Genomic DNA, 27821 nt, shown 5'->3' on the forward strand with positions numbered 1-27821 from the left:
TCGAAATTTTTACCTGATTTTGTAACATTGTTAGATGACTGTTTAAATACTAAAATAATGATAATAGGCAAGAATATTTACAATCTTTCATTAAATAACATCAGCATAACATTTTTTTATTAATCACGCCTAACTTATTAAAAATGCCTACGATTAGGAAACATGGTGATATCAGTTAGGATAGAGTTCAACTTATCCTAAAATAAAATAAATCATAAAATAAAAGCAATATTAATTTTTATAAAATAGTTACTGGTTTTGACTTTTTTTATAGTAATAAAACATTCCTCACACTGCTTACACTTAACAAAACTTCTCAAATGTTATTAAAGTAATATTATTAAAATAATGAAAGTAATATTTACATTAAAAGAATTAAAGTAATATTTACATTAAAAGAATTAATTAAATAAAAACGCCTTCGAAAAGGAAACGCAGCTACAACACGTTCCTGTATTGCGGGTATTGCATTGACTTTCTGCAGGCGTTTTTAATTTTTTTTTTTTTTTTTTTTTTTTTATTCTTGTCTCGATAAAAATCTCGGCCAAAAAGTAATCTCGTCTCGTGTGACGAGATTGAAAATTTCCCGAAAATTTCCCGAAATTTCGAGACTTGACCATCCCTACAAGAAAGAAAACACCATGCCTTGTTAGAACTTCGAGAACACCCGAAAACGTCGCCGGAGTGAGTGCAGTATTGAATGAATGTTTCATAACAAGGTGATTTCTCTCTTTGGTGACATACCGTGGCCGCCAAGGTCACCTGACTTGTCCACTAGTGATTACTTCCTTTGGGGGTTTCTTAAGGAGCGTGTTTATGCTCACTAACCACGCACTCCAGAGGATTTGAAGTTGGGAATCACATAAGATATCAATGGCATTGAACAAGACCTCCTGACCCGAGTTACAGATGCTTTTCAGACCAGAATGAACATTTTGTAGAGAAGTACATGGCCGCCATATGCATGGCGTCATTTTCAAAAAATGACTGTTTTGTAACAAATGGCAAATGTTTACCTCACTATGTACAGTATTAAAACCATTTTATTCCATTTAACTACTGTGTACTACTTCTTTAAAAAACGTCCGGTTCCTTTGTGTCACCCTGTACAAAACAAAAACGTAAACCTAAATTCCACAAAGGACTTTTAGTTTAGAAAATCCTTAAACAGACAAAAAAATGTGAACTGTATAATCTATTAATCTATAAAATAATAAAATATGGTCGACACTTTCGTAAAGGTAAAGTACAAAAGCAAAACACAGTTTGAGATCGTACGAACATGAACGTTACCTTATTATCTGAACACCCTTGACAGGAATGGAGATGTTGGAGGTTGGAGCACTTCAGTAGCACTATAAAAAGCTACAAGGCCATTAAGACATCAATATGTGGATTATAAAATCCGGTTTATACCTCGGAGAACTCCGCTCACATCTTTACATCGACAACACATTGTCAACACACAAGACAAAGTCATGTACATAATTATTGTATCATGGACAGCATTTTTTGTCAATCGAGATTCGATGAGACATCGTGAAGACAGTGAGGGTTTGAAGATATATTTGTGCATAGTCAGCCTGAAAAAGATCGAATATTTTAGATTTTTGTAGTGAATATCTCATAAGAGTTAAATTTTATCGGTTTTCTGTGATCAGCGTTTTATATGGCAAGTAGGAAGTAAAAATTATGAGGATATCACTATACAATTAATGGTAATTTTTATGTTAGCCTCCGGAATCGCTTTGATTATATGAATTGGTGTAAATACCTGCTTCGATATAATCCAAAGTTTTGTTAATGGCGCAACTAGTTTCTCTTTTCAAGAAGTCACCTACGTCATGATCACTTCATCAAAAAGACGTCGCTTCACCTATAGTACAGAGACACACAAACATTGAAACGATTAAAACAGTACATTAATCGTTTCAATGTTCACCATCTGAAGATGACTTCTTCAAAGTTGAAACTAGCTGCAGCACATGTAACATTTTGGATTACATTGAAGCAGGTATTTACACCAATTTATAAATTAGCATGGGGACTCAAAAGGGTGTGTCTTAACTGATATTAGAGTAAAATGAATGTAGACACGATGGGTAGCTTTGTTAATGATTAAGACCAGCTGATTTTCAGCCAGGGTCATTTTATTAAACATCAAGGATACTTGAATTTAGTTTGAACCAATCAAAAAGATACTGAATAGTGACTAATCTAATCTCTAGACCAAACTTGACAGCCTTTTATTTTCTAGGTAGGCCACTCAACAAATCAGCTATATAGCAATTCAGAAAGGTATTTTGGAGTAAAAGTTTATGGAGATGTGTTTAATTGACTGCTGACAAATTACATTTTGAAGTTATTTTTTACTCAACTAATTGAGCAATTTTAGCAATTAATCAAATGTTGTGTGTAATCTATTAATAAAAAATAGAAAAAAATAGTTTAAAAAATCCACACTAAGACTTGTACTATTATGTATTTTTTATAATGATGATTGAACAATGCCATAGTTATTGTAATAAAATAATAATGATTTTGGAATGATGACACAGTAAATACTTACACTAGAAGGAAGTAAAGCCACAAGGCACATGGGGTGGACTAGGACGTCGCGATCCGTTGTTTCTGCTTTTTGACAAACTCTTGTGCAGACTTGTCCCATGTTCTCAGCTCCAACGTTTGAAGGATCGGGTGATCTAGAACAAATTAGTATTTTATAGGTAGATAGGCAAGATTAGTGTGCGATTAAATAATCGTAAAGCTTTCAGGACATTTAAGCTTATTTTGTCTTCTAGACTGAAAACTGTGCCATCAATAACATGGGGTAGCAACGATTCTGTCACACTGATGGCCATCTTCAAAGCTTTAAATTTGTAAATTGAGCAGTAGTTCTACAGTTATTGCATTAAAAAGGGCCCAGGTAACAGGTAATACCATCTGATTCAATTCAATAGCACAATAGTGTTGTTGTTATTAAGTAAAATTCTTACTTTCTCCCCCTAAACATTCTAACATTGAAGGAGAAAGTATTGTTTTTGTAAAGATTTTTGATTTTAGGGTTTGAGTTTTGGTTGGCAATATCCATATTGGGCCCCCCCTGAATCCAAAAAAGTGTTGGGTTTTGAAATGGCGGGCCTGAGTGTATAGAGATATAGGCCACATCTATTTTGATGAAATTCGGTATGCGGGTACTACTATTGCATCTCAAGGAATTTGTTCATGTTTTTGAAATTTTGATTTGAATTGCAATCTATATCTATAAAAGAGGAATTATGTATATATACTATAGATTGTAATGAAACTTTCAGGCATTATTAAACGTTATGCAAGGATGGTTTGTGTGAAGTTTGGTGCAGATCCGTCAAAAGGGACCCCAGTGGGTTTTAAGGGGTCCAATGTCAGACTTTTCAAACTACAATGTTTACAAGTAAATCCATATATAAATCCCAAAGTACCCATGAACTTTTGAGTCACACCCCCATAGACCATATAGGCCTACTTAAAATGTTCGCCATGACAAGAAACTTTGCGAAAAACCATCCATTATTTCATAAATTGCCCTTTAAGGTAGAATATTCCTTTCTAAAGGGAACTTTCCGTATACCTAATGTTCAAAATATCTCAGCTGTACTTATTTGTTAGTTATTCTTTCAATTTACTACCTTATTTATATCAGGTGTAATTATTTGTTTGTATAACTGTATTCTGTTTTGTTTATTTCAGCTTAACTTAACCAATCAATAGTTTACTTATGTAGTCAAACGGGGCGAAGCCCTTGGGTAACAGCTAGAGTTAGTCTGTGACTTATATTAAATAAAAAAATAATAAACCATTACAAACATTCTAGTATCGCATTAAGATTAAACTGTTTACACAAATAAAATGTTTGAGATTGAACTCCCTCTTTCATTAATAATAGTATATAAACAAATATATACTACAAGCACACAATCATTGGAAACAAATTAGTTATAGAATGTTGAGAACTTGTACCGTAGAGGCATTAACAAAAACATTAACTTGTTTAGCCACAATCTTGAATCGACCAGGTAAAACTCTCTTATAGACTTTATCTGTGTTTAACCGAATAAAAATGGTCAATGATATATTTACAAAACGTATAATAAGAAATAAATACATATTTAATATCAATGACAAACCTAGTCAGGCAATGAATTTTTTTAGGTAAAGTTGTCCATGTTAACTGTACAAGAAAATGTTTTGATGTAACTATGTTATTAATCTTTCTAAATTGTTATATGTTAGAACTGTTTGACATGCGTCATACCATTTAATAACGTACATGTTTGCAATTAACTTGCTTGACGTCAATGCTGTGTTCCATACTAGGTATATTTCAAACCGCTTATAGAAACTCTGTAGCAGTACTTCCATTAGAAAATGACTGGATCTTTGACGGCCTGTGGGGCAGAGCAGGGGTGTTTTTGACACTTCTGATATTTTTCCCAACCGGCCTTGGACCCTTAAGCTTTCAAATGAATCCTCAAAAGCCATGCTGCCTTTTTCCTAGCTCGAGATATTTCGTGGGGGCCGACTCGCTTACCTAATTAAATATCCTAGCTGTTACCCACGGGCTTCACCCCATTTTACTTCATAAGTATTAATAAAACTATTGATTGGTTAAGTTAAGCTGAAATAAACAAAACAGAATACAGTAATACAAACAAATAATCACACCTCATTTTAATAAGGTAATAAATTGAATGAATAACATGCAAATAAGTACAGCAGAGTTATTTTCAACATTAGGTATATGGAAAATTGGAAAGTTCTATTTGGAAAGCAATTACGACCTTAAAGAGCAATTTATGAAATAATGGATAGTTTTGAGCAAGGTTTATCGTCATGACGAACATTTTAAGTATATGGTTGGTGTGACTACTTGTAGTTTTCTCAAAAGTTTATGGGTACTTTGGGCTTTATATATTGTAATGACAGATTGTAATGAAACTTTCAAGCATTATTAAGCATTATTCAAGGATGGTTTGTGTGAAGTTTGGTGCAGATCCGTCAAAAGTGCTCCGCCCCAGTGGGTTTTAAGGGGTCCAATGTCAGACTTTTGGAACTACAATTTTTAGAGAAATAAATATAACTAGGTGAATCCCGTCGAAATCGACGGTTACTTTCAATGCTTACGTTAATTCATCTAACTGCGATAAATTGGGTGAAATATACATATTTTGAGCATTTATCATTGTTTAAAGAGTAATAAGTGTAAAACAATAATGATATTAATTGTGTTAGTTGCCAAATTTGGTTGATTATTCAATGAAAATATTCCCCATACAGTACGTCATCGGAGTTATTATTAGTATGTTATATGGCATCTCTTCCTATGGAAGAACCTTTAAATAGTATTAAAATCGTATTGGTGGATCTTTTGTAGTTAAATACTTTCGTGATTTCGTCAGTATAATATGATTTTATTAGAAAAGAAAATATTTTTTCGGAAGACATATTCTAAAAAATATATATGTTTGTTGGGAAGACTAGTTCTAACTTTAAAGGGAGGTGTATTCGTTACAGTGTAAGTTTGATTTTTCCTTCGTCACGTCGCGTCAGTTCATATCGTACTTCTGTGCCAATGAATAACCCTCGAGCACAGTTTTGAGAAACTGATTGTGGGGTTACTGTTAAAGCTGGAATTCCTTGACATGGGGGGTGTCAGTTGTGTCAGCCTTATCAATAACATAAAGTTATCAATATAATCTCTCTACGGAATGTTAGGTGTAGTGGAATACTTGAAGTGAAGTTGGCATTTATTCTTGAACTGTTAGGGGCCTCCTAGTCCATATGATCTTGCGGCTTCATTGGCAACAAATAATGCAAATGACATAGCAATGGGACATTTCCAAAAAGCAAAAATACTGCAAATTGGCTGTTACGTATATATTGAGGTTTACATATTGTTAATCAACGTATCTTATAAAGGATTATGTGATCTAGTGCGCCAAAGTCCGTAATATAGGAAGGTGCAAATAATTTGTCAAGATGGGTACCATTTAAGGCAAGGTTTCTATGTTTGGATTTTATTTGACACGATAAGAGCAGATATATCTACATAAATATTTTATATGTGTAGAATAATATGATAAAATGTAGGCAAAAGTGGTGAAAACGGCAGACACCAACCTGTACAATAGGTATAAGAATAATTTAATAATTTAAGAATTGCTGTTATAAAAGGATTTTCCACTGATTTTGTAATGGAACGTAATATTGCAAAACATAACATGATAAAGAAGAAAATCAATTTTAAAATCAGAAAATAACGTTGCAAATACTTATATTTGGTAGAATGATAGACGAATTCAGTAACTCCCAATAAATGTGTGTTGTTTGAAATACAATTTAAAAATGAACAGCTGTTTTATTAAAAAGTATTATTCACATGGCCAAAATGTAAACAACTCTGTGGAGGGATCTTTAAAGCCTTCTGGGGCAGAGTCCTAAGGGATTTTGCTTAGTTTTTCTTTTGGAAACTCATCTACAGACCAAGACCTTTCTTTGGACACCTCTACCAAGTTTCTACGCCTAGCCGTTCTCTCAAATTAGTGGGGACAAAGTTTCCAATTAAATATTTAAATTTCCCCATGTTAATCTTATGGGAGAAACTCCAACTTTGATGGCCTGTGGGGCAAAGCCCGAGGAATTTTATTACAGGAATTGGTGAAAGGGGTCGTCTACACAAAAAATACTTTATTTTGACACGTCGTTTGTAAAAATCCGTCCATTATTAACGGAGGAGTAGTGTTTTGTAGAAATCACCTTCACATATTATATATAAGGATTTAAAAGCAAATGTTTACTTTCACCAACTGTTTTGTAGTTTTGAATAATCACAACATTCTGTATTAGTAGTCTTAATTTGAAATAGTGCCACATTGTTTCCACAGAATGCTGCACAGAAAACTATTTTACTTTTAAACCCCAATTGCAGCAAACCTGTGCACTCAACAATGTTTAAACTATCCACTATTAAATATGTAAACATAACAAGTAAAAAAAAACGTTATCGAAGTATTAAAAACAATAAAAAAGATGGCAATGCCTTAATATTTTTTTCTTTTGTTGTATACCCACACAATCTAACATAAATTATTAAGTGAATAATAACTGTGCGTGCTATCTCATGTATTAAAATGCCTCCCAATTTGCCATTAACCCACCACATTACTGTCATTAAAAGAAGGAACTCCAATAATACTAATGCGAAACTTAAATCTCCCCAAGCTGAGCAATGGAACCAGACTGAGGATTAAAAAACATGAAAACAAACTTGATCGAAGCAACAATCATCAGTGGTAAGTTTAAAGGAGAAACCAAGAATACCGATGATTTCATGCAAATTACCCTTTGAATTCAAGTGACTACAATTTTCTTTGCTTCTTGCTTTTGCAATCACCATTATAAGGCACAAGAGCAATCCCTGACTATCACCGGTTTAAATTTAGACAATGCATGCTTTTCACACGGACAGCTCTATGTTGCGTGCTCACGACATGCATATGCGACATACGTATGCCTGAAAACTTTTATATTTATTCACCTAGTGAAAAAACGAAAAATATTGTTTATCCACTGGCAATTAAGTAAAACTAGCTGTTACCCACGGGCTTTACCCCCTTTGACATCATAAGTATTAATAAAACTATTGATTGGTTAAGTTAATCTGAAATAAACAAAATACAGTAAAAGAAACAAATAATCACACCTGATTTTAATCTAAATATATAAAAGACAAAGCCCTCACTGACTGACTCACTCACTCACTCACACTAATTCTCCCACTTCCCATTTACCTAGGAGGCTGAAATTCGGTATACCAATTCTTTGGGCATTAAATATGAAAACTAAGTAGTTTTTATTCTGATCGGGCTTTCGGGCTCCGTCCCAGTGGCTCTGGAGTTTCCCATGTTAACCTTATGATTTTTCATATTTAAAAGGAATTAATGAATCTTAACAGCTGTTTCAATTAAACAAGTTGGTTCTGTTCTATGATGTACAATAGCATTAAAGTTACAAGGATAACCAACAGGGTGCAGCACTATTATTTTTTTTTTATTTATGACAACAGCTAATTTGCAACCAAAAGGTGAGTGAGTGTAGCGAACGGACTTCAACCTGGAGGCGAGTTAGCGTAGCGAACGAGCTAACCTGAAGGCAAGTGAGCGCAGCAAACAAGCTCAAACCTAAAGGTGAGTGAGCGTAGCGAACGAACTTCAACCAGGACGTGATTGAGCCATGCGAATCCTTATGAAGTTGAACGGGGCAAAGCCCGCGGGTACAGCTAGTAAGGTAATAAATTGAAAGAATAACAAACAAATAAGTACAGCTGAGGTATTTTAACATTAGGTATATAAAAAGTTCCCTTTTAGAAAGGAATTATGACCTTAAAGGGCAATTTATGACATAATGGATAGTTTTGAGTAAGGTTTCTCGCCATGACGAAGTATATGGTTTATGGGGGTGTGTTTTCTCAAAAGTTCATGGGTACTTTTGGCTTTATATATAGATAAATATTCTATTTTTGTTTTTGGTATACATTTTTATTATTTAATATTTATCGTAAAGAAAAAATTACCATTTAATATTATAGTTGTAAGCGCAGCAACGCGTGCCGGGTAACTACTAGTTTTCCTATAAAAACCCTTAAAATAACAAAGAACCTGATTTGTACAAAAACAGCTTTGTTAGGTAAAATAGTGATTCGTACTACCTCCAGAACATTTAAATGCGTAATTTGCGCACAGCTCCCCTGGTTTAAACTCATTTGACAAAAAAATAAGTACCCTACAAAAATTTAAAAACAAGTGACTTATGCAGTTTTCCAAACTGACAGAAGATGCTACCAACAGGCAATTATATAATAGTCATTTCTTTTTTTTTTTTTTCAATCATGTTTCTAACCAGAGACACATTATTTTAATCCTAGCTGATGAGTTTTAATGTGGTTTCATTTACTGTTACACTTCCCGAACCCACAAACATAATCTACATTAAACAGATTAGTTACTTTTGTTCTTCTGGTGCATGAGTGGCAGCTCCAGTTGTTTGAGGCCGTGGAAGTTGTCTGCATTGCAAGCACTGTTGACTCCAGGGATGGAGCCAAGAGACAGGAACGCCTCCCCAGCAAAGTCGTTAGCTGTGAGTACGTCATGGTCCATCACTGTAAACGCCACCATCGCTCCGTCAGCTCGACACTGGTCTAGACTCACCGAGCTGAAAGAAATTTGATTTTTTTTGCTGATTTTTGGCATTGCAGGCAGTGATGATGATGTCCCTGTGCTTGCGATAGATGTTAATGATTGGGTACGATCACAGTCAGCAATGATGATATACGAGTGATGTCTATAATTTTGACGCAATTGCAGGGAAACTTCACCTAAGGGCTGATTATAAGCTGATTGGGTTTATTTAACCTGGCTGTGAGTTTGGGCTGTGAGTTTAGGCACTGGCTGTTAGTTTGATAGTATTTCTCGTTCAGTCAGACCATAATAATATTATGACAATCAAATGGTTTTTTTTTTTATTTAGAACATAGTGCAATAGGATAAATAAGAACATGAATCACACAAAATTCTCAGCTTGCACATTTCTACTAAGTACTACAACAAGAGACAAAGCTACTTACAATTCAAAACATTCATCAAATAGCGGATTCAAAGTTTTCTTCTGTACATTTGTGACTTGTTCGTTGCAATGCGGGAACAGAGTTTTTGGCAGAAGTTCTACTATGACGAATGGGTCACTAAAACCTGTAAAACAACACTTTTTAAGATAACCATGTTTCAATAAACAAATACCTAATTTTAGGGGAACAAAAGACCTATCTCATGGTTGGATCAGTCAAATTTATTAACTAGGTCTATAATATTGTGAGTAATAAGAATAAGAATAAGAATAAGAAATATTTATTTCCATTGATCTTTATAAAAGAAATAGGACACGTCATTGTTATACATAGTTACAAACAAGGTGATTCAGTGTTTACAGTACAAAATATCTAAATTTAAATAGCCACTTACATGAAAATAAAAGCTTTATTTCAACTTGCTCTTCAAAATCTAATATTTATTTCACAACTTAAAAAATCATCAATTTTGTAAAAGGGATTTTTAACAATCCAGTCATACAGTTTATTTTTAAAAATACTGTAAGAAACTAATTTTGCTTCTTCAGGCAGCTTATTAAAAAACATTATACAATTTAATTTATGTAAATGTTTGGTTTTTGCCAATCTGTGCTGCAATATATCTATTTTATCCCTACCTCTTGTATAGTGATTGTGAACGTCTTTTCGGAAAGAGAATTGATCTAAGTTTGACTTTGTATATATTAGAATTTGGAATATATAAAGATTTACTATGGTTGGTATCCTGAAATTAATGAAAAGAGGTTTAAAATGTGTATCTGAGCATTCTCCAGCAATGCTTCGAACCGCCTTTTTCTGTAAGCCAAATACATATTTTGTAAGCCAAATATCCCAAAGAATTGTATTTTTTTTAACTTTCTATTTAGGGGAAAAATCAATTGTGGATACTTTTAACTTGTAATAACCAGAAACTGTAACCATGATGGTTAATCAAAAAATACTTTCAGGTTAATCAATCATGCAATAACTAATTAACTTTTTCAAACACTGTATAATCATAATGCCAAAGTGGTTTACTGAAAAAAGGAAAAAACACTTCACTATCTTGTTTTGGTCCGTTGGCCCAACTTGTTTTAACCTAATTACCAAAGATTTTGATTGCTGAATTACTATCATGAATGCTTCAGGAGTTATACTAACATCCATCAGAATTTTAACTAAACTCTCCTCCCTGAGCAAAATGTTAAAGCTAAAATAAAATAAATAAACATTGACCCACCATTGGGATCTAGTGGTATGACGTCTCTGGCGTTCAGTACTTCCACACAGAGAGAGTCATGATGGAAGTACGCTCGTACAGTCAGCACGCCATACGGTGTCGCCTCGGTGATAAACTGTTCTTGCAGACGCTCTATGTAGTACATGTTGATCAGCTGTTCTGTCTCAGTCTTGTGGTAACCTAGCCTCTGCTCCACACCGCGGTAAACCTCTGAAAATGGTCCATGTAAGTCAGGAAGGGCCGATACTGTTGAATTGGGTTAATAAGGAGAGGTTTGGGCACAACACCGAAGAATCAAAATCAAAGATGGTGTTAAAAAACTGAAACAAAATGGTATTGTCGAATTTATTCATGTTTAGTAACATGGTGTTATCACAATCTCAAAAAGAGTATGTATTTTAGGTCTAGTTTTTCATTAAATTTGTACGGATCTGGTTTCCTTAAATTTGTACATGTCAATTAGTTGATTTATTAGTTACTGGAATCACGCCTGGAAACTTAATTTAAAAACTTTATTAGTATAAAATCAATAATTTACTTTTAACGTGTTCTTACAACTCTTTGCACTTGGGAAACTTATTGTGTCTTATTTGCAATAAATTCCCAATTACACTAAACCTCATAGACAAGAAAGCAACAATCATATCAGCTGATCGGCAATGAAGTAGAGAAAACCGGGGTATCAACATATCAGCTTATCTATATATATAAAAGGCAAAGCCCTCACTGACTGACTGACTCACTCACTCACTCATCACTAATTCTCTCACTTCCCATTTACCTAGGAGACTGAAATTTGGTACACTGATTCTTTAGGCATTAAATAGGAAAACTAAGCTGTTTTTATTCTGATCGGACTCTCGGGCTCCGCCCCAGTGGCTCTGGAGTTTCCCATGTTAACCTTATGAGTACTCATATTTAATTAGAATTAATGAATCTTAACGGCTGTTTCAATTAAACAAGTTGGTTCTGTTCTATGATGTTCAATATCATTAAAGTTACAAGGATTATCAACAGAGTGCAGCACTATTATTTCTTTTACATTTATGACAACAGCTAATTTGCAACCAAAAGGTGAGTGAGCGTAGCGAACAAACTTCAACCTGGAGGCGGGTTAGCGTAGCGAACGAGCTAACCTGCAGGGCAAGAGAGCGCAGCGAACAAGCTCCAACCTAAAAGTGAGTGAGCGTAGCGAACGAACTTCAACCAGGGCGTGATTGAGCCATGCGAACGAGCTCACTTATAAAGTTAAACGGGGCAAAGCCCGCGGGTACAGCTAGTTTTGTAATAAAAATGTGTCTCACACTACATTTAATTTGGGTTGTGTTAAAAGAAAATAAATAGGTATCCTGTATAACCAACACGTACAGAAAGTTTTGTTAAATTGAAGATTTTTCAGGTATTGGTATCAAGAATCGATCAATTTTTAGTATCAACACACCTCTGTCTTAAGCTTACATGATTTTGATTGTAAATAGTCTCAGTATTGGTATGTCCAATTAGTTTCTATCCATCCATAATGTTTTAATCACCTGTCTTCAAACCTTCCAGATTCAGGCCTTTGCCATCGGCATGGAAGAATTCTGCTAGAAAATCCAGCGCTTCGTAGAGTCGGTCGTAAAAGCCGGGCATCTTGTCCTGCGCATGACCATCCATCTGGTGTGCCAACTCAGTAACGCACGTGTCCCAGACAAGCGCCAGCACACGCTCGAAGTTGCGTGGCAGCAAGGCAGAGTTGAGCGCAATCAGGTGGGAGTCGAGGTATTCTAGAAGGGGAGTGATGGCGTCACTGGTTGGAAGGGAGTCGGGTGACCATGCGAGGTGAAACATGGACTTTTTTAAGGCTGGTCGCATCTGTAACATTGGTTGTTTGGGTAAAAGTAATGGGAAAACATGTAAATATTTAGATAATCTTATGTACTTCAGCCAGGAGTTGTTATTTCTTTAAAGGTTTTGTTTCGTAAAAACTGATTTGTTAAGCATGCTTCTTTATGTGAAGGATGGTACAGGATGCAAAAATGCTCCAAATCTTTCTCAATCCTGATCAACATTGTACATTTAAAAGTATCATTGCAAAACAAAAGCACTTAGTGCAGAAGGAATCTATCTATATATTAATAGGCAAGCATGTTTCTTTAAAACCTGTTTTCTCAGCTTGTGTGCATCGTGGGTTAAATCTGCGCATACCGTTAGAAAGCAATTTTCCTGTAGGTGTGCAGAATCCCTTTATAAATTTAAATAGGCTCAAAGATAAGCACAAAAAATGAGTTTGAAAATTTGAAAAAATTAACATGGATTTTATGCGTTGCCATGATGGTGACGAAATAACAACGAAATATAAACAGAAAATCAAAACAAATGGAAGAAACTCCAATCACATGTTTTATTTACAGTGTGGGGTGAAAATAGAGAAATGAGTACATTACATATTTTTGGTCGAGTTTCGACCACTGGACGACCTCTCGTCCTAATTAAATGATATCTTGTTAGAGCAAGATTATCCTTTCCAACCGTTTTGCACTCATCAATAGCATCGCAAACCTTAACACCAATGCGGTTGATAATCATCATGACATCGGCTAGTAGCTGATGGGTAGCGGAGTCAAGCAGCTGAGTAATATTGTCTCGCCATTGGGTGGAATGATCCCCTGCGGCGTCTACAGCCTCCAACACCGCCTCGACCTGAAGCTCATCAGGCAGTAGAGTCACACTGCGTCTCACGTACTCCAGGTCATTCATTGCGACACACATCTGCAACAGTACATCACAATATCTCGCTAACTAGCTGTAGGTTGTGAAGGCAAAAGAGCAAAGAATCTCCCCTTCAACATAGGCCTGTCCCGGCATATCTAACAACATATTTCAACATGTGTCTTGCAACATATCCTGCCACATGTTCCACACATACCCTGCAACAATGTTGCAAAATAACTTAAAACACACCTTGCAGCACCCATAACAAAATGTCTCTCATCATGTCAATTATGTTTTGCGAAATTTCTCACAACGAATCTCAAAACTTTTCCCTCAACATATCCTTCAACATGCCCCGACCCGACACCATGTCACACAATTATTGTCTCCCAAATTAAAATATCTCAACACATGTCTTGCAACATGTTCCGCAGTATGTCCTGGTTAGCCAGACCTTAACTTGCAAGATAAAACCATAAAATTCTATAATACTCAACAAAACAGGCTAAAAGATGTACCCAACAAAAGCCACATCTTTGGACCCAAGAAACTGCTTGTAACTATATAAGTTAATATTAGCAAATTGTTTCTCACATGACATGTCCACAGTACAGAAACCATAGTTGTTGGACAACCCCATACAGTTACAAAATGGCGATAAATACAAATTAGTTTTTAAATCTTAGAACAAGCTGTTTCACTGAAACTAAAAAAAGCTCAAAACAGCAAAATACAGTACAGTAAACAACTGTATTACAAGTATCACAATAAAAAGAATCGATCCATCAAACAACATCTAAAGAGCAGGAATTTAAGGACCAAAGATGAAGTAGGACCTTAGGAAGATTGATAGAGGAAGTAAAGAATTTTGTCACAGTAAACTATAAATAAACTTAACTTAAATGTACACCTGAAATGATAATGAGATCTTAGAAAACAAAATAAGTAGTCTTATGGACACATCAAAGGATTAATATTGATCAATTCTTAACAATTTCTTAAAAACACTAAAACAGACCAGGCTGTAAACCGGAAGACAGAAGAGTCAAGAAACACATTACGTTGAACACCTTTTACAGGGGTAATGTGAATATTTACATTACCATTACCTCATCGGTGGTGCGGAAGGCGGAATTATCCTCGTAATACCCCGTCTCTTGTAGCTTCTGCTGGGTAAGTTGGGCATAGTAAATGGCGCCACTGCATATGCACTGTGAAAAAAATACATATCAATAGGCAAGCAAACTAAGAAAACTGGCTCAGTTGGTAGCGTCACGGACTTTGGGCCCAAGGCAGCGATGTCGTGGATTCCGATCCTGATCACTGCCACGAACATTTTGTCAGTACAGTTCACCTTTGTACTGTCCTGGTTCACCCCTTGCTTTGCTGGATACGTTCCACGCACAGATCTGTAGTCTATGTGGACGGGAAAATGCAAGGTTAAAAGAGGCCGCCAACCTCTTAAAAAAAATCTATACAATTAGAAAATTTTACTAAATTTAAGAAGATTAAGAGTAAGATTATTGTATAGGAAAAATCTTAACAGATATAAAAATGTACTTTGTATATTGTGAATCAAACAATAATGGTTTATTCAGTGTTCGATTTGTAAAACATGAGGTGCCGGAACTGTAAACTATTTAATGTGATTTGTGACCTATTCATGCCAATATTTTATCTTTTCAAAATAGAAGTACCCGAACTGTGTTCCCCCGCAAATCGAGCACTGGGTTTATTGTTTGATGATGATAACAGAACATTTAATCTCTAAGCTTAAAAAAAACTAATATTTAATACTTACATCTATCAGTTTGACAACCAAATTGTAGGAACCAATAATATCAGGCCAAGCCAGTTGCTTCCAAAACTCTTTTAACTGAAACAAAACAAACAAAACCACCGTCAAAAGAATATATTTAGCAACATTTTCAGGACAAAATCAATAGAAAAAATGTAATTGTGGTAAAAATACAGAACATAATGTTTCTAATGGTTTAATTAACGGTAAAAATTCATTCAAAATATTTTCCAAACCAAGGATGCAGTGTTTTACACAATTTAAATGAAAAAAAACAAAACAAAAAAAAACACACTGCAGACAAATATTTACTATTAATATTCTGGATTGTTTAAAACATGGTTGGAAAGTGTTAAAGGTTTTTGTTTTAGCGTTAAAATTTATTTGCAATCGTCTAACTAAATGTTGTTTACCTGATAAAACACAGCAGATGTATCCACAGCTGATGTGCTATGTTTGACAATGTAGTCCCCTGAGCAGAATCTGTTTAGCTCTGCAGCTTTCTTTATTCTGTTTAATGCCTAAAAAATAAATGTTAATTTATATTCAGTACAAATATTCAAATACATTTTTTAAACAGGTTGGTGTTCTCTATTTCATTTGCCATCATTCTTGATCGATAGTAATATTGTTATTGAGACTTTGAAGTTTTAGAGGACAAACATTTGATGGTTCAGTCGAGACAATTTTGAGGAAAATTAAAAATATTTGTGTTTTTTTTTTTGTTTTTTTTTTTGGAGGAAAAGGCACTAGGCTTAGGAATACACCAAGGGAGAAGAAAATTAATATACAACTGACTTGGACTTCCCAATAAACGGTTCCAGTCAGTTGAAAGGTCACAAAAAAAATTAATTGTATATTTCGCATGTGCCATGGGGTATATTTTGGGGGCGAGCTGGTCTAGTGGTTAGAGCGTGGGACTTCGGTTCCAGAGGTTCCGGATTCAAATCCCACCAAATCACCAATGAATTTTATCTACAGTGGAATTGTTTTTCACATTACTTCAGGCTGGACCTAGGGGTTGCAGCATTATGACTTGGATAAAATCCATTGGTGATTTTGCGGGTTTTGAACCTGGGACTTCAGTCACCGAAGTCCTGTACTCTAACCACTAGACCAGCTTGCTCCCACTATCGTGACTAGTAGTGAAATATACTATTTCATTATTGTTAAATGAGCATTCTAACATTGACTCTTCTTCTCTGTGAAAATTATCAACAAAACGAGAGAAAGCCTTTATCAAACTGACCTTGAACTTTGCCAAGTCAAGCCACTTGTCAACAGCAGGTTCAAACCACTCGTAGTAGCTGTGGACTGATAAGGACTTGTGTTCCGGCAGATGTTCTCTGAAACTGTATTAGAATGTATATAGCTTTGAATATTATCCTAATCTCTATAGCACTATTTTTAGTTGTATTTCCAAGTGTCATAATGGACCACCAAGTGGTTGAGATTGCAGACAGCTGAATTCTATTACAAAGAAATTTCAAATCTTCACCACTATAATAAGAGCATCATTTTGTTTGGTGGCTACCTATGTAGGGAAAAAGTAATTTTGATCTTATCACAGAAAGGTAGGTACAGAGAAACATTTAATAGTTAAGTTGTGTCTAGGCCAAAGTCCAACTCACAAACTAAACAACACAAAGTCCAACTGACACTTGACTAAAAAACACTCGGCGGAGGAAGACCCTGTGTGATAGGAATTTCACGCAGTGCACAGTGGGAGAGATTCGGGCTCTCCCATTCTAGTCATGTACATTTCCAGCACAACAATACCACAGTTGAAAGCGTACGGTCGTACTGTAAGTGTGTTTCCACTGTACCTCACTTCCCTGTGATCTTATAAGGCAATATAATTTTTCTCCCATACAGACAGTTTATTTTATTCCAAAACGTTCCCTACTTTCTGAACAGTCCTTGTATACTGGAATAATTCTTGTTTACACAGTTTAAACTTACAATTGAAACAGTTCTGGGACGGGTGGCGTCGTCCTGTAATCCAGCTACTAGGTCACAAATTGTGGATATTTATAGGCATGCACTGTGGATGCGATACTCCCCAGTGTGGATTAACATCCGCACGGGTGAGTACTAGGACTATCCACAGTACTATCCTGATAATTAGACCAATTCGTAATTACCAAGGCAAAAATGTGGTTCGGATTCCACTATAAACTGTAGGTCCCTTAGTTGCCATTAGCTGTATGGGCTATTAATTAACAGCTGTGTCTAAGGAATGTCGGCCTTAGTCACTAACAAGACTACAAGATCGCGCCACTCATCCTACACTCATCTCCATTCATACTTGGCTTAAAATACCTACTTAGTGTGGTAAAACAGTATTAACAGTTCTGTATTCTACCTGATAAATTCCTGCACGGAGAGGTAAAGCTCAAAGATCGGAGTTCCCACTTCAGCCCCCGGTGGAAGATTCGGAGGCTCAACTCCCAGCTCTGTTATCCTCAGTTGTTGACACAACGTAGACATCTCGGGCCCGAGGTCGTTCACCACCTCAAGCGAACAATTATACAGTCACGACACAGCAAATATCTACAGTCAGAATATATTTACTGATTCATCTATCAGAACTTTGGGTACAATCGGAATCCACACCTTTCCAGTTAAGTGTTTTGAATAATTTATAAAATAGAAAAACTGTAAATAGCTTAAAACAGATCTGAATAGAACATTACCTAAACAATATAGCATACCATATTGTCTGGTTTGAAATACTCTAGTAGACAACTGCAGGATATTGATTAGGTTTTTATTTAACTATTGGTTCTCGCTAAAAGGAGGTAAAATATTAAAATTTTCAGTCACAAGTTTTGTAATTTGTTGAATACAAACAAAAATTACATTGTGGCCAAATTTTCAATTTAATTGGACACTATTTTACACTAAAAATAAAACTTGGTCATGAAAAATTAATTTAAAAGTGAATATATTTACGATGAGTCACAACGACAATTAAAATTAATTGTTAAGTGTTCATAAAATTTTTAAACAAAGCTTGTCCCAAACTTGTTGGTTAACTTGAAAATTTACAAAAAATTGATGTTTACAAAAATATATAACCTTGAACAAAAAGAAATTAAACGCATGATTGAAAAACTTGAGTTGGAAAGGTTCGAGACTTAACAATTTATTGGGGATTTCACAAATTAACGGCGTACTTTAATTAAATGAATATATCAAACAAGTACTGCTTCAACAGTATAGCAAAAGTTTAACTCAATTTTAGGCTCAGTAAGAAATGGAGTGGGCAACTATTGTATTTCTCGTTTTGTTTATTTAACAATATGATCTGAATGGTACAGTGATTACAATTAGTATCCTAACCAAGATAATGTACTTAATTTGAAATTGTTTCAATAACATTTTATGACGGAATTGAAGTTATCAGAAACCTGTGTGATTAGTTAGAGATCAGTTTAAATAAACAAAATTGTAAGAGTAATAATTGAAGAAGATTTTAAAAACATAAAAAGAGGCAATTAAAAGAAGAAGTTAAAAAAATATACCTATTATAATCAAAGTTAAACAACTATGAACATAAATTGTAATGCAGGACAACCAGAATTAAAATGTTGTAAATTTCTGTTTGGAATTAATAAATTTAACACACTGTTGCTCAATTAATTAAAGTTTTACAGCTGAGCAAAAGTTAAATATTTTGATAAGTAGGCCTATTAGTTTTAGATGTTAATTTCATTTAGAAAATTCAATGGCATGCAAACATGCAGAAAAATAAAAAAGTTGAATCAAAATATATAATTTCAGAGGCCTTTTTTGAAAATTGTATATCGTGAAAAAATACTGTACAAAATTAAACATTTCCTTGAATAACAATGTTAATCAGTTTTATTAGAAACAGCACAAAAATGAACTAGGATATTAAATTAACGAAATAAAACACAAAGTAGAATAAATTCCAAAGAAGGGAAGTGTCAATAAAATAAAAACAGTGGAAAACAATAACATAATGCACACACAAATTACCAATAATATGACTCAGAATATTGTACAATGTCATAAAATTGTAATGTACAAGTATATTACGCACTATGCAGCTAACACTATCTAAATGCCGCGGGCCATTCAGTATGTACAGACACAGAACGGGAAAATATAACTGGACAATGGCACTGAAGACTGGGCTAGAACATCACTAACATGTAAAGCAGTAACACTCTAACAAACCCTTTCAACCCTTAACGCAAACTTCAGGAGTTCAAATAGGTATTTATTACTACAAAACTCATCTGGTGTTTTTATGTCCCACCTTTATATTCTAGAACACTAGGTAGCGTAGAACTGTTTAAAACATTACTTCAGGCTTGACCTAGGAGTCGCACACGGATAAAATCTATTGGTGATTGGCAGGATTTGAACCCAGGACCTCGGACTCAAAACTCAGCGCTCTACAACTAGACCAGCTCACTCCCCAAGCTATGTATTAGAAAATAACGGTTTAAAGTGCAAAAGTGTTATTTATACATTGTTTAATTTGATTTACTTCAGTGAATCTACCATTGTAATACCAGTAGATATGAATATTAAATTGAAATGATATAAATATTTTTTATAAAGATTTATCAGGTATTAATTAGTAATTGGATTGTGGTATGATTGATGGTAATCCTAATCACAACCCCATCATCAACATTTTTCTTATTTGCAGCCCAATTTCAGGGTGAACACATCTCGCAATCACAGTACCATCAAGAAAATTTCTCGCTATTGCTGAGACATGATCATCATCGCCTGCCATCGCAGAAACGCCATTTTGACTCGCAATGCGGGTAAAGGATAAGCGCTGACAAATCAAAAAATATCACGTCCCAAGAAAATCCTGAATGAAATTTAATTTTCTCTCATTGATCGGAATTACATTTTTCCCAAAAGTTTTCCTCCATTTTCTGGATCCTTAAATTGCTGGCATGATATTGATAAAAGGTGGTCACAGGAGATTTATTTTTAGATTCATGCAGGATTTAAGCTTTTAATAAGTATGAATACGTTGATCCTCGAAAATCGTTGTAGGCTGTAGATGTTAGTAAAGAGTTATGATCTCAAAAGAATTTGGCACATCACTTATGTATTTAGGCTGTGCGCAGTTAGCTATACCAAATTTTCATTTAACCTTAAATTCTTCATATGGTTATTTATTCATTTTTTATTATTTGCACTCTATAATCTAGAAACGTTAAAGATTGTTTTCCTATATTTCTGTTTGTTCAGGTTAACTGTCAAATTTGTATAACGTTTTTGCAGTTTCTTTGCATTTTCTTAAGATTTAACTGTCAATTTATCATTTAAAAATAAAAAATCTTGCATGTTCAAAAATGTTATACTTATTTACTATTTAAAACAATAAGCAAAAATACACATCAAATAATGCAAACAAACTTATGAAAAAACAATTATTAAGCAGTATACAACAACACTGAAGCGTCAAGATGCGTTAAGAGTTGAAAAAAGGTGAAATGCAGGAACATTGTTAATTAACGTAGAGACATGTCGTTGACTAGACCGCCGCAGACATATAAGCAGACAAGCAGAGCCTAAAGTAAGCAAGACTGCTATCACTCACTCGATACATCTCTCTGTTACCGGCTCGAACTAAGTTTTATTATAAAATTTAAAAAAGGGTATTACTTAGTTTTCAATAATGCATTTGTATAAAAAAAATAAGTTATATGTAACAGCTTCGCCCCCTTTATTTCAGTTATTAGGTTTTACCGTACAATGCTTAACCCCCTTCATTTTGGTTAGGCCTGATAAGTTTTACCGTACAATAAATTTACCAAACATTTTTGACTTTCAAGTTTTTTGTAAATATAGGCCTACTATTTGATAAGGAATTAACAAATAATTAATTTCGCACTTGAATTTATATATAGATTTTTCAACATCTTTGGTGAATGTACAACATGTTTTTAGTTGGTGTAATGTTACTGAAACGTTTCGTAAGTGGGAAAGTTATAATTAGAAGCAGAAAAAGTAAGTGATAGCTTTCTATAGTCACTAAATCAAACCATAGCTATTTCACAATGCAATATTTGTATTTGGAATTTGTTAAACAACTTTTATTTCATCTTTTGATTGTAAAAAACCACAAAGTTTCAGCAAAAAAACTAATTTTACTAAAAATGTTACTTTAGAAAACTTGTTCATGAAAATCAGACATCATTCTTCCAGCATTTATTTGCATATTGCATTAAAATAGCTACGGTGCATTCGTCTTCACAATCTGAATCTACCCCCGAAGCAAAGCCAAACTTTAAGCAGCGATGCAGACGTCACGATGTTGTCATCGCTTTGACGCATCATCGTTTTGATGCTGTACCTCAAGAATATCCACCACTCTTGAGAATTCCTTGGCCATCTAAAGAACAAGACAATGAAAAAGCTAAAACGCCGGATTGCAGTATGGGGGTCCGGTAAATCTAATACCAGACACACAGTTCCATCACTGAACAGTCAAAGTTATAAATGTTAACGCTACACGATAAGCCATACAAAATGGGCCCGAACCAAGTTCAAAAAAACTATTTTGGTAAAGCAATGTTCAAACTAGAAAACAGCGTAGGACTAAAATATCATTTTAAGAACCTAGTGAAATACAAGTTTTGAGTTTAATACTGTAGGGCAATATATTAAACAGGTAGTGATAAAAATATATGTTTTTATATTTAATTGAAAATGTGAATAGCATACTGTTCAACAATATTCCATGAAATCAGTAATATGTTTGAGACTTAATTCAATCAAAGTTTTTAAGTTTTTTTTTTTTCTTTTACTGATGAAAACGCACAAGAAATTTGTTCCATTATAGGCTGTGAAAATAATCCAGTACAGTACTATCTTTAATTTAATAAAAATAACAATAAAAAATATTCTTTACCTGATACATTTTTTCCTTTAGCTTATTTTATGTATAGGCCTAATATAAAAACAAATATTTAAAGTTCTATTTTAAATATTTAAAAACCTAAGTACTCCTCGTGTACACCAAGTATGACAAAAAATTCACAAAAATTGAGAGGCATTTGTTAAGCACAGTGTTGTTGTTCGTATATTCAGTGTTGATTCAAACTATAAACAACACAAAATTAAAAAGATGTATACTTAAAGCCTAATTAACCACTGTTGCTGTTGCCTGAACTGATTCACCTTTCATCAGACTAAATATTGAACTTGGAAGAAAAGTTTGTTCACAACAGGAAATTACTGTAAACTTCAAGAACTTATATTAGGCACATAATCAGACTTGGAAGGAAGGAAGTCACTGAAACTTTAAAAACTGTGGATTGTTAATTATCTACTAGTGTATTGGGTAAAAAATTAAATAACAATAATTACAAAAAATAAAGTAAAACTTGTATAATTTACTTTTAGTCTATTTCTTTTCATGTACAGATAAAAAGGGAATTATTCAAAGATCACATTTTTTTCATTTTTTAACTAAAAAATATTTTCTAAAAATGTCAATTATTTCTATTACTAGACCTACAAGCTAAAACTAGACTACTTCATTCAATTGGCAAGCAAATGTGTTCTGTTTCTAAATTACGTCAAATATTCGGTTTACCAGAAAAATCACACTAAAACAAAAAAAAAATATTACTTTGGTAAAAGACACTATTACTTAACATGATTTTCTTACTCACAAGTTTTTCCAGATGTTTGTAAACAGCACAGAAATAAGAAACTCCATTGGTGCTGTAAACAAAAATAATGGTTTTCCACAGTATTCAACAAAAAAATCATATTAATTTTGTAAAACCTTTGAGCCTAAAATAGGGTACCCAATTGGCTTTTCCCTTGACCTAATGAGCGAGTCATATTTCTGGCTCTAAAATCTCTACAAATATACACTACACTGTTAAACTTGTCGATCAGTAAGGACAGTTTCCTCAGTTTTGAAATTTTAATCTCTGCTTTAATTGAAATTGATCAACACCCACCTCAGTTGTACTTATGTGTACAGCCCTATTGAAAACTAAACTACCTATCATAAGCCACTATCGCACATTATGACATCAAAACCATTTTCTGTAAATCCTTTAACTCGCAATGGAAGAAACCCAATCCTTCAATTGGGGTTGATCCCCTTCATACTTAAACCTAATCGAAGAATTTGATTCAAACTTGAGAGGGTTTAATACCCTTTGCATTATTTTCAGTAGTTACAATCACATATCTAATCAATGCTTAGGGGTAGAATCCATCTCGAACAGTTGTATATTAAGTAGAGAACATGGCACTGGTGTCAGATTTGAACTGGCTTGGTCATGCATAAAGCAAAGACAATGAAAACTTTAATTCACGGACAACCCTAGTAGATTCCTGTTTTATTCATTTTATCAGTAGGCCTATTTTTTCATCATAGGCTTCTTTAACTCATATTTAAATTGTGGTCAATGCTTAACCTTATTGCCTCCTCTAATACAAAGGCCTCTAAGACCAAAGTGGCAACACCGCTTTTTGGGCAGACCGAAACAGCTGGTTGCACCAGTTTATAATGGCTTCTTTGTGCAATGTTACTTTCACATGTTTGTTACTACTGTTATTTATTATGTTTACTGTTATTATTACATGGCAGTAGGCTAGCCGGTGTGTGCCACATACCACCTCTGTAGCCTTGAATTGTAGGAGGCTGTGTTTACCCTCATCATTAATGTTATACGGCCTAATGTTGTAAACCTAACAACTTACCTCTCGAAAAGTCCGTTGTAGTAGTCAGTGCCTTTCTGAAGATCGACTATGAAGGCTGTGATGAGTTTGACGAGAGCAAGAATCCTAGTGTCCGGGTCTGCTCGCATGTTAGCCATGCCTTTGTGTTGCTCTTCGTACCTTGTAAATTGAAATCAGGGGGTTAATCACTAATTCACATCTATAAATTTAAATTTTAAAGTAGAGGTACTGTCCATGTATTTTTTTGTCACACAGGTAAGGTAAGACTATTGAACTGAGGGGCTGATAGTTTACAAAAGTTTTGGTTGAAAACCGATCAACAAAGGCATTACGATGTCCTCAAAAACCTCTGGGACTGTTAGTTGAAGTGAAAGTGATCAAGATGGAGCTTTTGGATACTCACAATCTTTTAATTTTTACTGTTTACTTACATTCCGATTATGTTCATTTTATTTTGCAAAAAAGCTTATCAAACTGTACCAAACAGGCTATTTTCAATATTTTGTATAACTTAGAGGCTTGTGCATGTAATTTTTTTCTGCATAAGGTTTAAGTAACCACATGATCATATAGATTAAATATACTCTTGTTCTTCTCCGTGTGTTTACCTCATTGTGAAACACAAGTAGAGCATCTAGCTAAAATATAGATTCGTACGCTCAATTATATGACCATAGTAATGTACATAGCTATCTAATGATTATCTTATGTTGTGAGATTTACCATTCTTGGGTTCCCTTTTTCAGCGATTGCATAATTTCTCCTCTGACTTCTTTATTGAAAGGACAAACTTTCCAATAGGCCTTCATGGAAGACAGCAATCCTAAGCATCTGTAATGTCATGCATATTGATAAAATCATCAATCTCTAGCATTTTATTAAATGAAATTACCATCTCATAGATATGCTTGTTTGTATTCACAAAATGATTTTAATTTTGTAGCTTTAATTAAACTTAAAAATTAAAATAAGGACATTTCTCGACATACTCACTGACTTTGTTTGTACTTGGTTTTTAGTTACTGTGAACACAATAGTCGTTATTAATCTTTCAAGGAGTACTTCGGTGTAAATGTCAAAAATGTTTGACAAAATGTAACAGACGGAAAAAAAAATTGTTATTAACCAATTAAAATTTTTTCTTTGAAAACCCCCAATAATTAATGAAAGTGAATTAAGACAAGCAACATGATTACATTATTTTACTGATATAAAATCGCAATTTAAGTGTTTGGGCGCTTCAGTGGAAAAGCGTAAATAGGTCAACTTCTCCATGAGGAATAGGCTACCTGCAAGGGTGAACCTTGGCCTGTGTTCTCCGGTAATTACCTAATAATGTGTTTTGATCTTTTGAACTGACTTGGGTACCCTGGGAGGTTAATAAGTTGCAAGATCATACTACTTTAAGTTCAAGCTGTAGCAAGTGAGCAGATCTAAGTAATACACTCCTAAAGAACAGGTTATATTTAGACAATATGTTAAATATAAGTACAGACACGCTAATATTTTGCTCTTTTATAAAATGCATTACCCCACAATACTACAGGATGATAGTGTAACAGTTTTGCTGGCTTAGCAGGAACAAAATTACACCTATGCATTAGATGTAATAATGTGCAAAAATGTGACATATGTTAGTTGATTCGCAGTGGTTATGGAAGCAAGGGGAGTCAAATTCCACGAGGGGTTTGGCATTTCCAAATATTCTGATTGTGTAATTTTAAAATAAAATTAGGATTCACAGCGTACATAAGGTATCCACAGTGTAAAAGTTGTAAAAAAGTTGCTGACCTTAAAAGATGTTCCAAGCGAGACATTGAGGGTCGGTGATGAGGAGGGAAGAGTATTCGATGTTTCCTGATAAGTTGAAGCGAATAATCCAGAAAAATGTTGAAAGAGTCGGCTAACCACTCTTCCTGAAAACATGCTTGTAATTACTTCTGAGTTTTTGCAGTGGGAAGATAAAAATAATAGATGAAGAAATACAATGTGTTCGTCAAATCGCAAAATAACAGCTGTTTTCAAAATGATGCTAAAACTCTTTGGTAAAATAAGATTAATGTTAAATGGCCAACTGGGGAGCAACTTGTTCAATGATTTTTTTCACTTAATAGCAGTGTATAAAATGTGCCAATAAATTAAACTCCATGATGAAGCAAACATTCTACGGCATCTTGAAGGAACCAAAATCTCTTCTGGATCCTGACCCTGTTACAAGGCACGGGTAAAGCTAATAGTTAATATAGCTAGTTTATTATTATAATTATTAATTGCACTTGTTAATAACGTTGAAAAATCAACTTAGATTTTAGTAGCAACTGCTTAACAATAGCTTAACATATTAACTGTATATTTGGCAAAACTTATCCAGTGCTAAAATCAGCATACATTTATAAATTTAACCTGTGCAAGGTAAAATACCCCTGCCAGAGCAACCCTATAGATCAGCAATTTTTTTTGCATAACTAGATCTCCACTAAAATATTTCCTAAAAGTAAGAATACTATTTAAGTGGCTTCAATAAACTAAATTATTTGTGTTTTCTACAAGGTAGCAAAATTTGGTGTTTTGAGGATCAAAAGGGGGAAACACCTATTTTTACCTTATAAAATCTCCTATAAAACCATGTACCTGAAGTCAGATTATGGTGGTTTGCCAGCTCAAGCAAAAAAACTTAGGTTAACTCATTTGTACCAAATTTAACCAATATCGAATGACTTTTATTCCAGTTATTGAACAAAACCCGGGTCTGGGTTTTACCATGATTGCTACAGTAATAGCTTATTCCCTAGATAGAAAATTTGGTAAAATAAACTTGGATTTGAGCGGCTACCAGAGTAACAATCATTAAGCAGTTAACTGTAGATTTAACGAAGTATAGGCAACAATTTCTATTTTTAGGCAAGCTAAACATTCCAGTGTTTAACTACGGTACACCACTCTCAGTTAACTGGATTTAAATTGTATTCTGAAGGGCTTGTTGTAGCAGTAAAATCCAAGTTTTAAATAAGTTACTCATCTAAACAAAGTAGTTGCAAAACCATTATCAATAAACAATTCAGAATTCATATAAACATTTCAATTATGTGCTTTGAACAGCTTATTATGATGAATGAGTTAAATAAATTGAACCCTCCTCAAGACGGATTCAAATTTTTTTTTATTTGAATTCTGCCCATATTGTGTTTTAAAATTCAAGGCAAGCAAGTCTAATTCACCTCTTCCCTGGACAGCACTTCCATAGGCCAAGTGTTCTCTAGTGATGTGAGCAGCTTGTACAGCACTCTGGGGTCTACACTAGGTTGGGTCCGACTGTACGCCAGCCACCGCACTGCTGCCAACTGTAGTTCTGTGATGTCTCCTTGTATTGCATGCTGATGTAGAATACTCAGGGCTACCAACAAAAAAAAAAGAATAAAGATAAGTGTTCTCTAGTGATGTGAGCAGCTTGTACAGCACTCTAGGGTCTACACAAGGTTGTGTCCGACTGTACGCCAACCACCGCACTGCTGCCAACTGTAGTGCTGTGGTGTCTCCTTGTATTGCATGCTGATGTAGAATACTCAGGGCTACCAACAAAAAAAAAGAATAAAGATAAGTGTTCTCTAGTGATGTGAGCAGCTTGTACAGCACTCTAGGGTCTACACAAGGTTGGGTCCGACTGTACGCCAACCACCGCACTGCTGCCAACTGTAGTGCTGTGGTGTCTCCTTGTATTGCAT

The 27821-nt window shown here is 34.3% G+C and overlaps 1 protein-coding gene across 1 annotated transcript; it reads right to left on the bottom strand.

Annotated features, from left to right (window-relative positions):
• Positions 1-143: 143 nt before the first annotated feature.
• On the bottom strand, positions 144-27821 carry LOC129003558 (BAI1-associated protein 3-like). The gene is made up of 19 exons (XM_054431855.1): positions 27773-27821; positions 27318-27493; positions 25891-26015; positions 24823-24930; positions 24121-24258; positions 23073-23124; positions 21749-21787; positions 17759-17907; positions 16643-16745; positions 15807-15914; positions 15397-15471; positions 14705-14806; positions 13443-13652; positions 12434-12755; positions 10902-11111; positions 9662-9785; positions 9044-9249; positions 2570-2702; positions 144-1583 (listed from the first exon to the last, which is right to left on the bottom strand). The coding sequence occupies exons 1-18, from the start codon at positions 27819-27821 to the stop codon at positions 2608-2610; spliced, it is 2391 nt and encodes a 796-aa protein (XP_054287830.1). The 3' UTR covers positions 144-1583; positions 2570-2607.

Source organism: Macrosteles quadrilineatus, unplaced genomic scaffold (assembly GCF_028750875.1).
Source record: "Macrosteles quadrilineatus isolate MER2022 unplaced genomic scaffold, UCM_ALF_1.0 Scaffold_9__3_contigs__length_116548681, whole genome shotgun sequence".
NCBI classification, from domain to species: domain Eukaryota; kingdom Metazoa; phylum Arthropoda; class Insecta; order Hemiptera; family Cicadellidae; genus Macrosteles; species Macrosteles quadrilineatus.

Coding starts and splice junctions, on each gene's coding strand:
- LOC129003558 (XM_054431855.1), bottom strand. CDS start 27,821: ATGCAATACAAGGAGACACCACAGCACTACAGTTGGCAGCAGTGCGGT. Junction 15,915..16,642: donor TTGACTTGGCAAAGTTCAAG/GTCAGTTTGATA, acceptor TTTATTTTTTAG/GCATTAAACAGAATAAAGAA. Junction 11,112..12,433: donor TCTGGAAGGTTTGAAGACAG/GTGATTAAAACA, acceptor GACCATTTTCAG/AGGTTTACCGCGGTGTGGAG.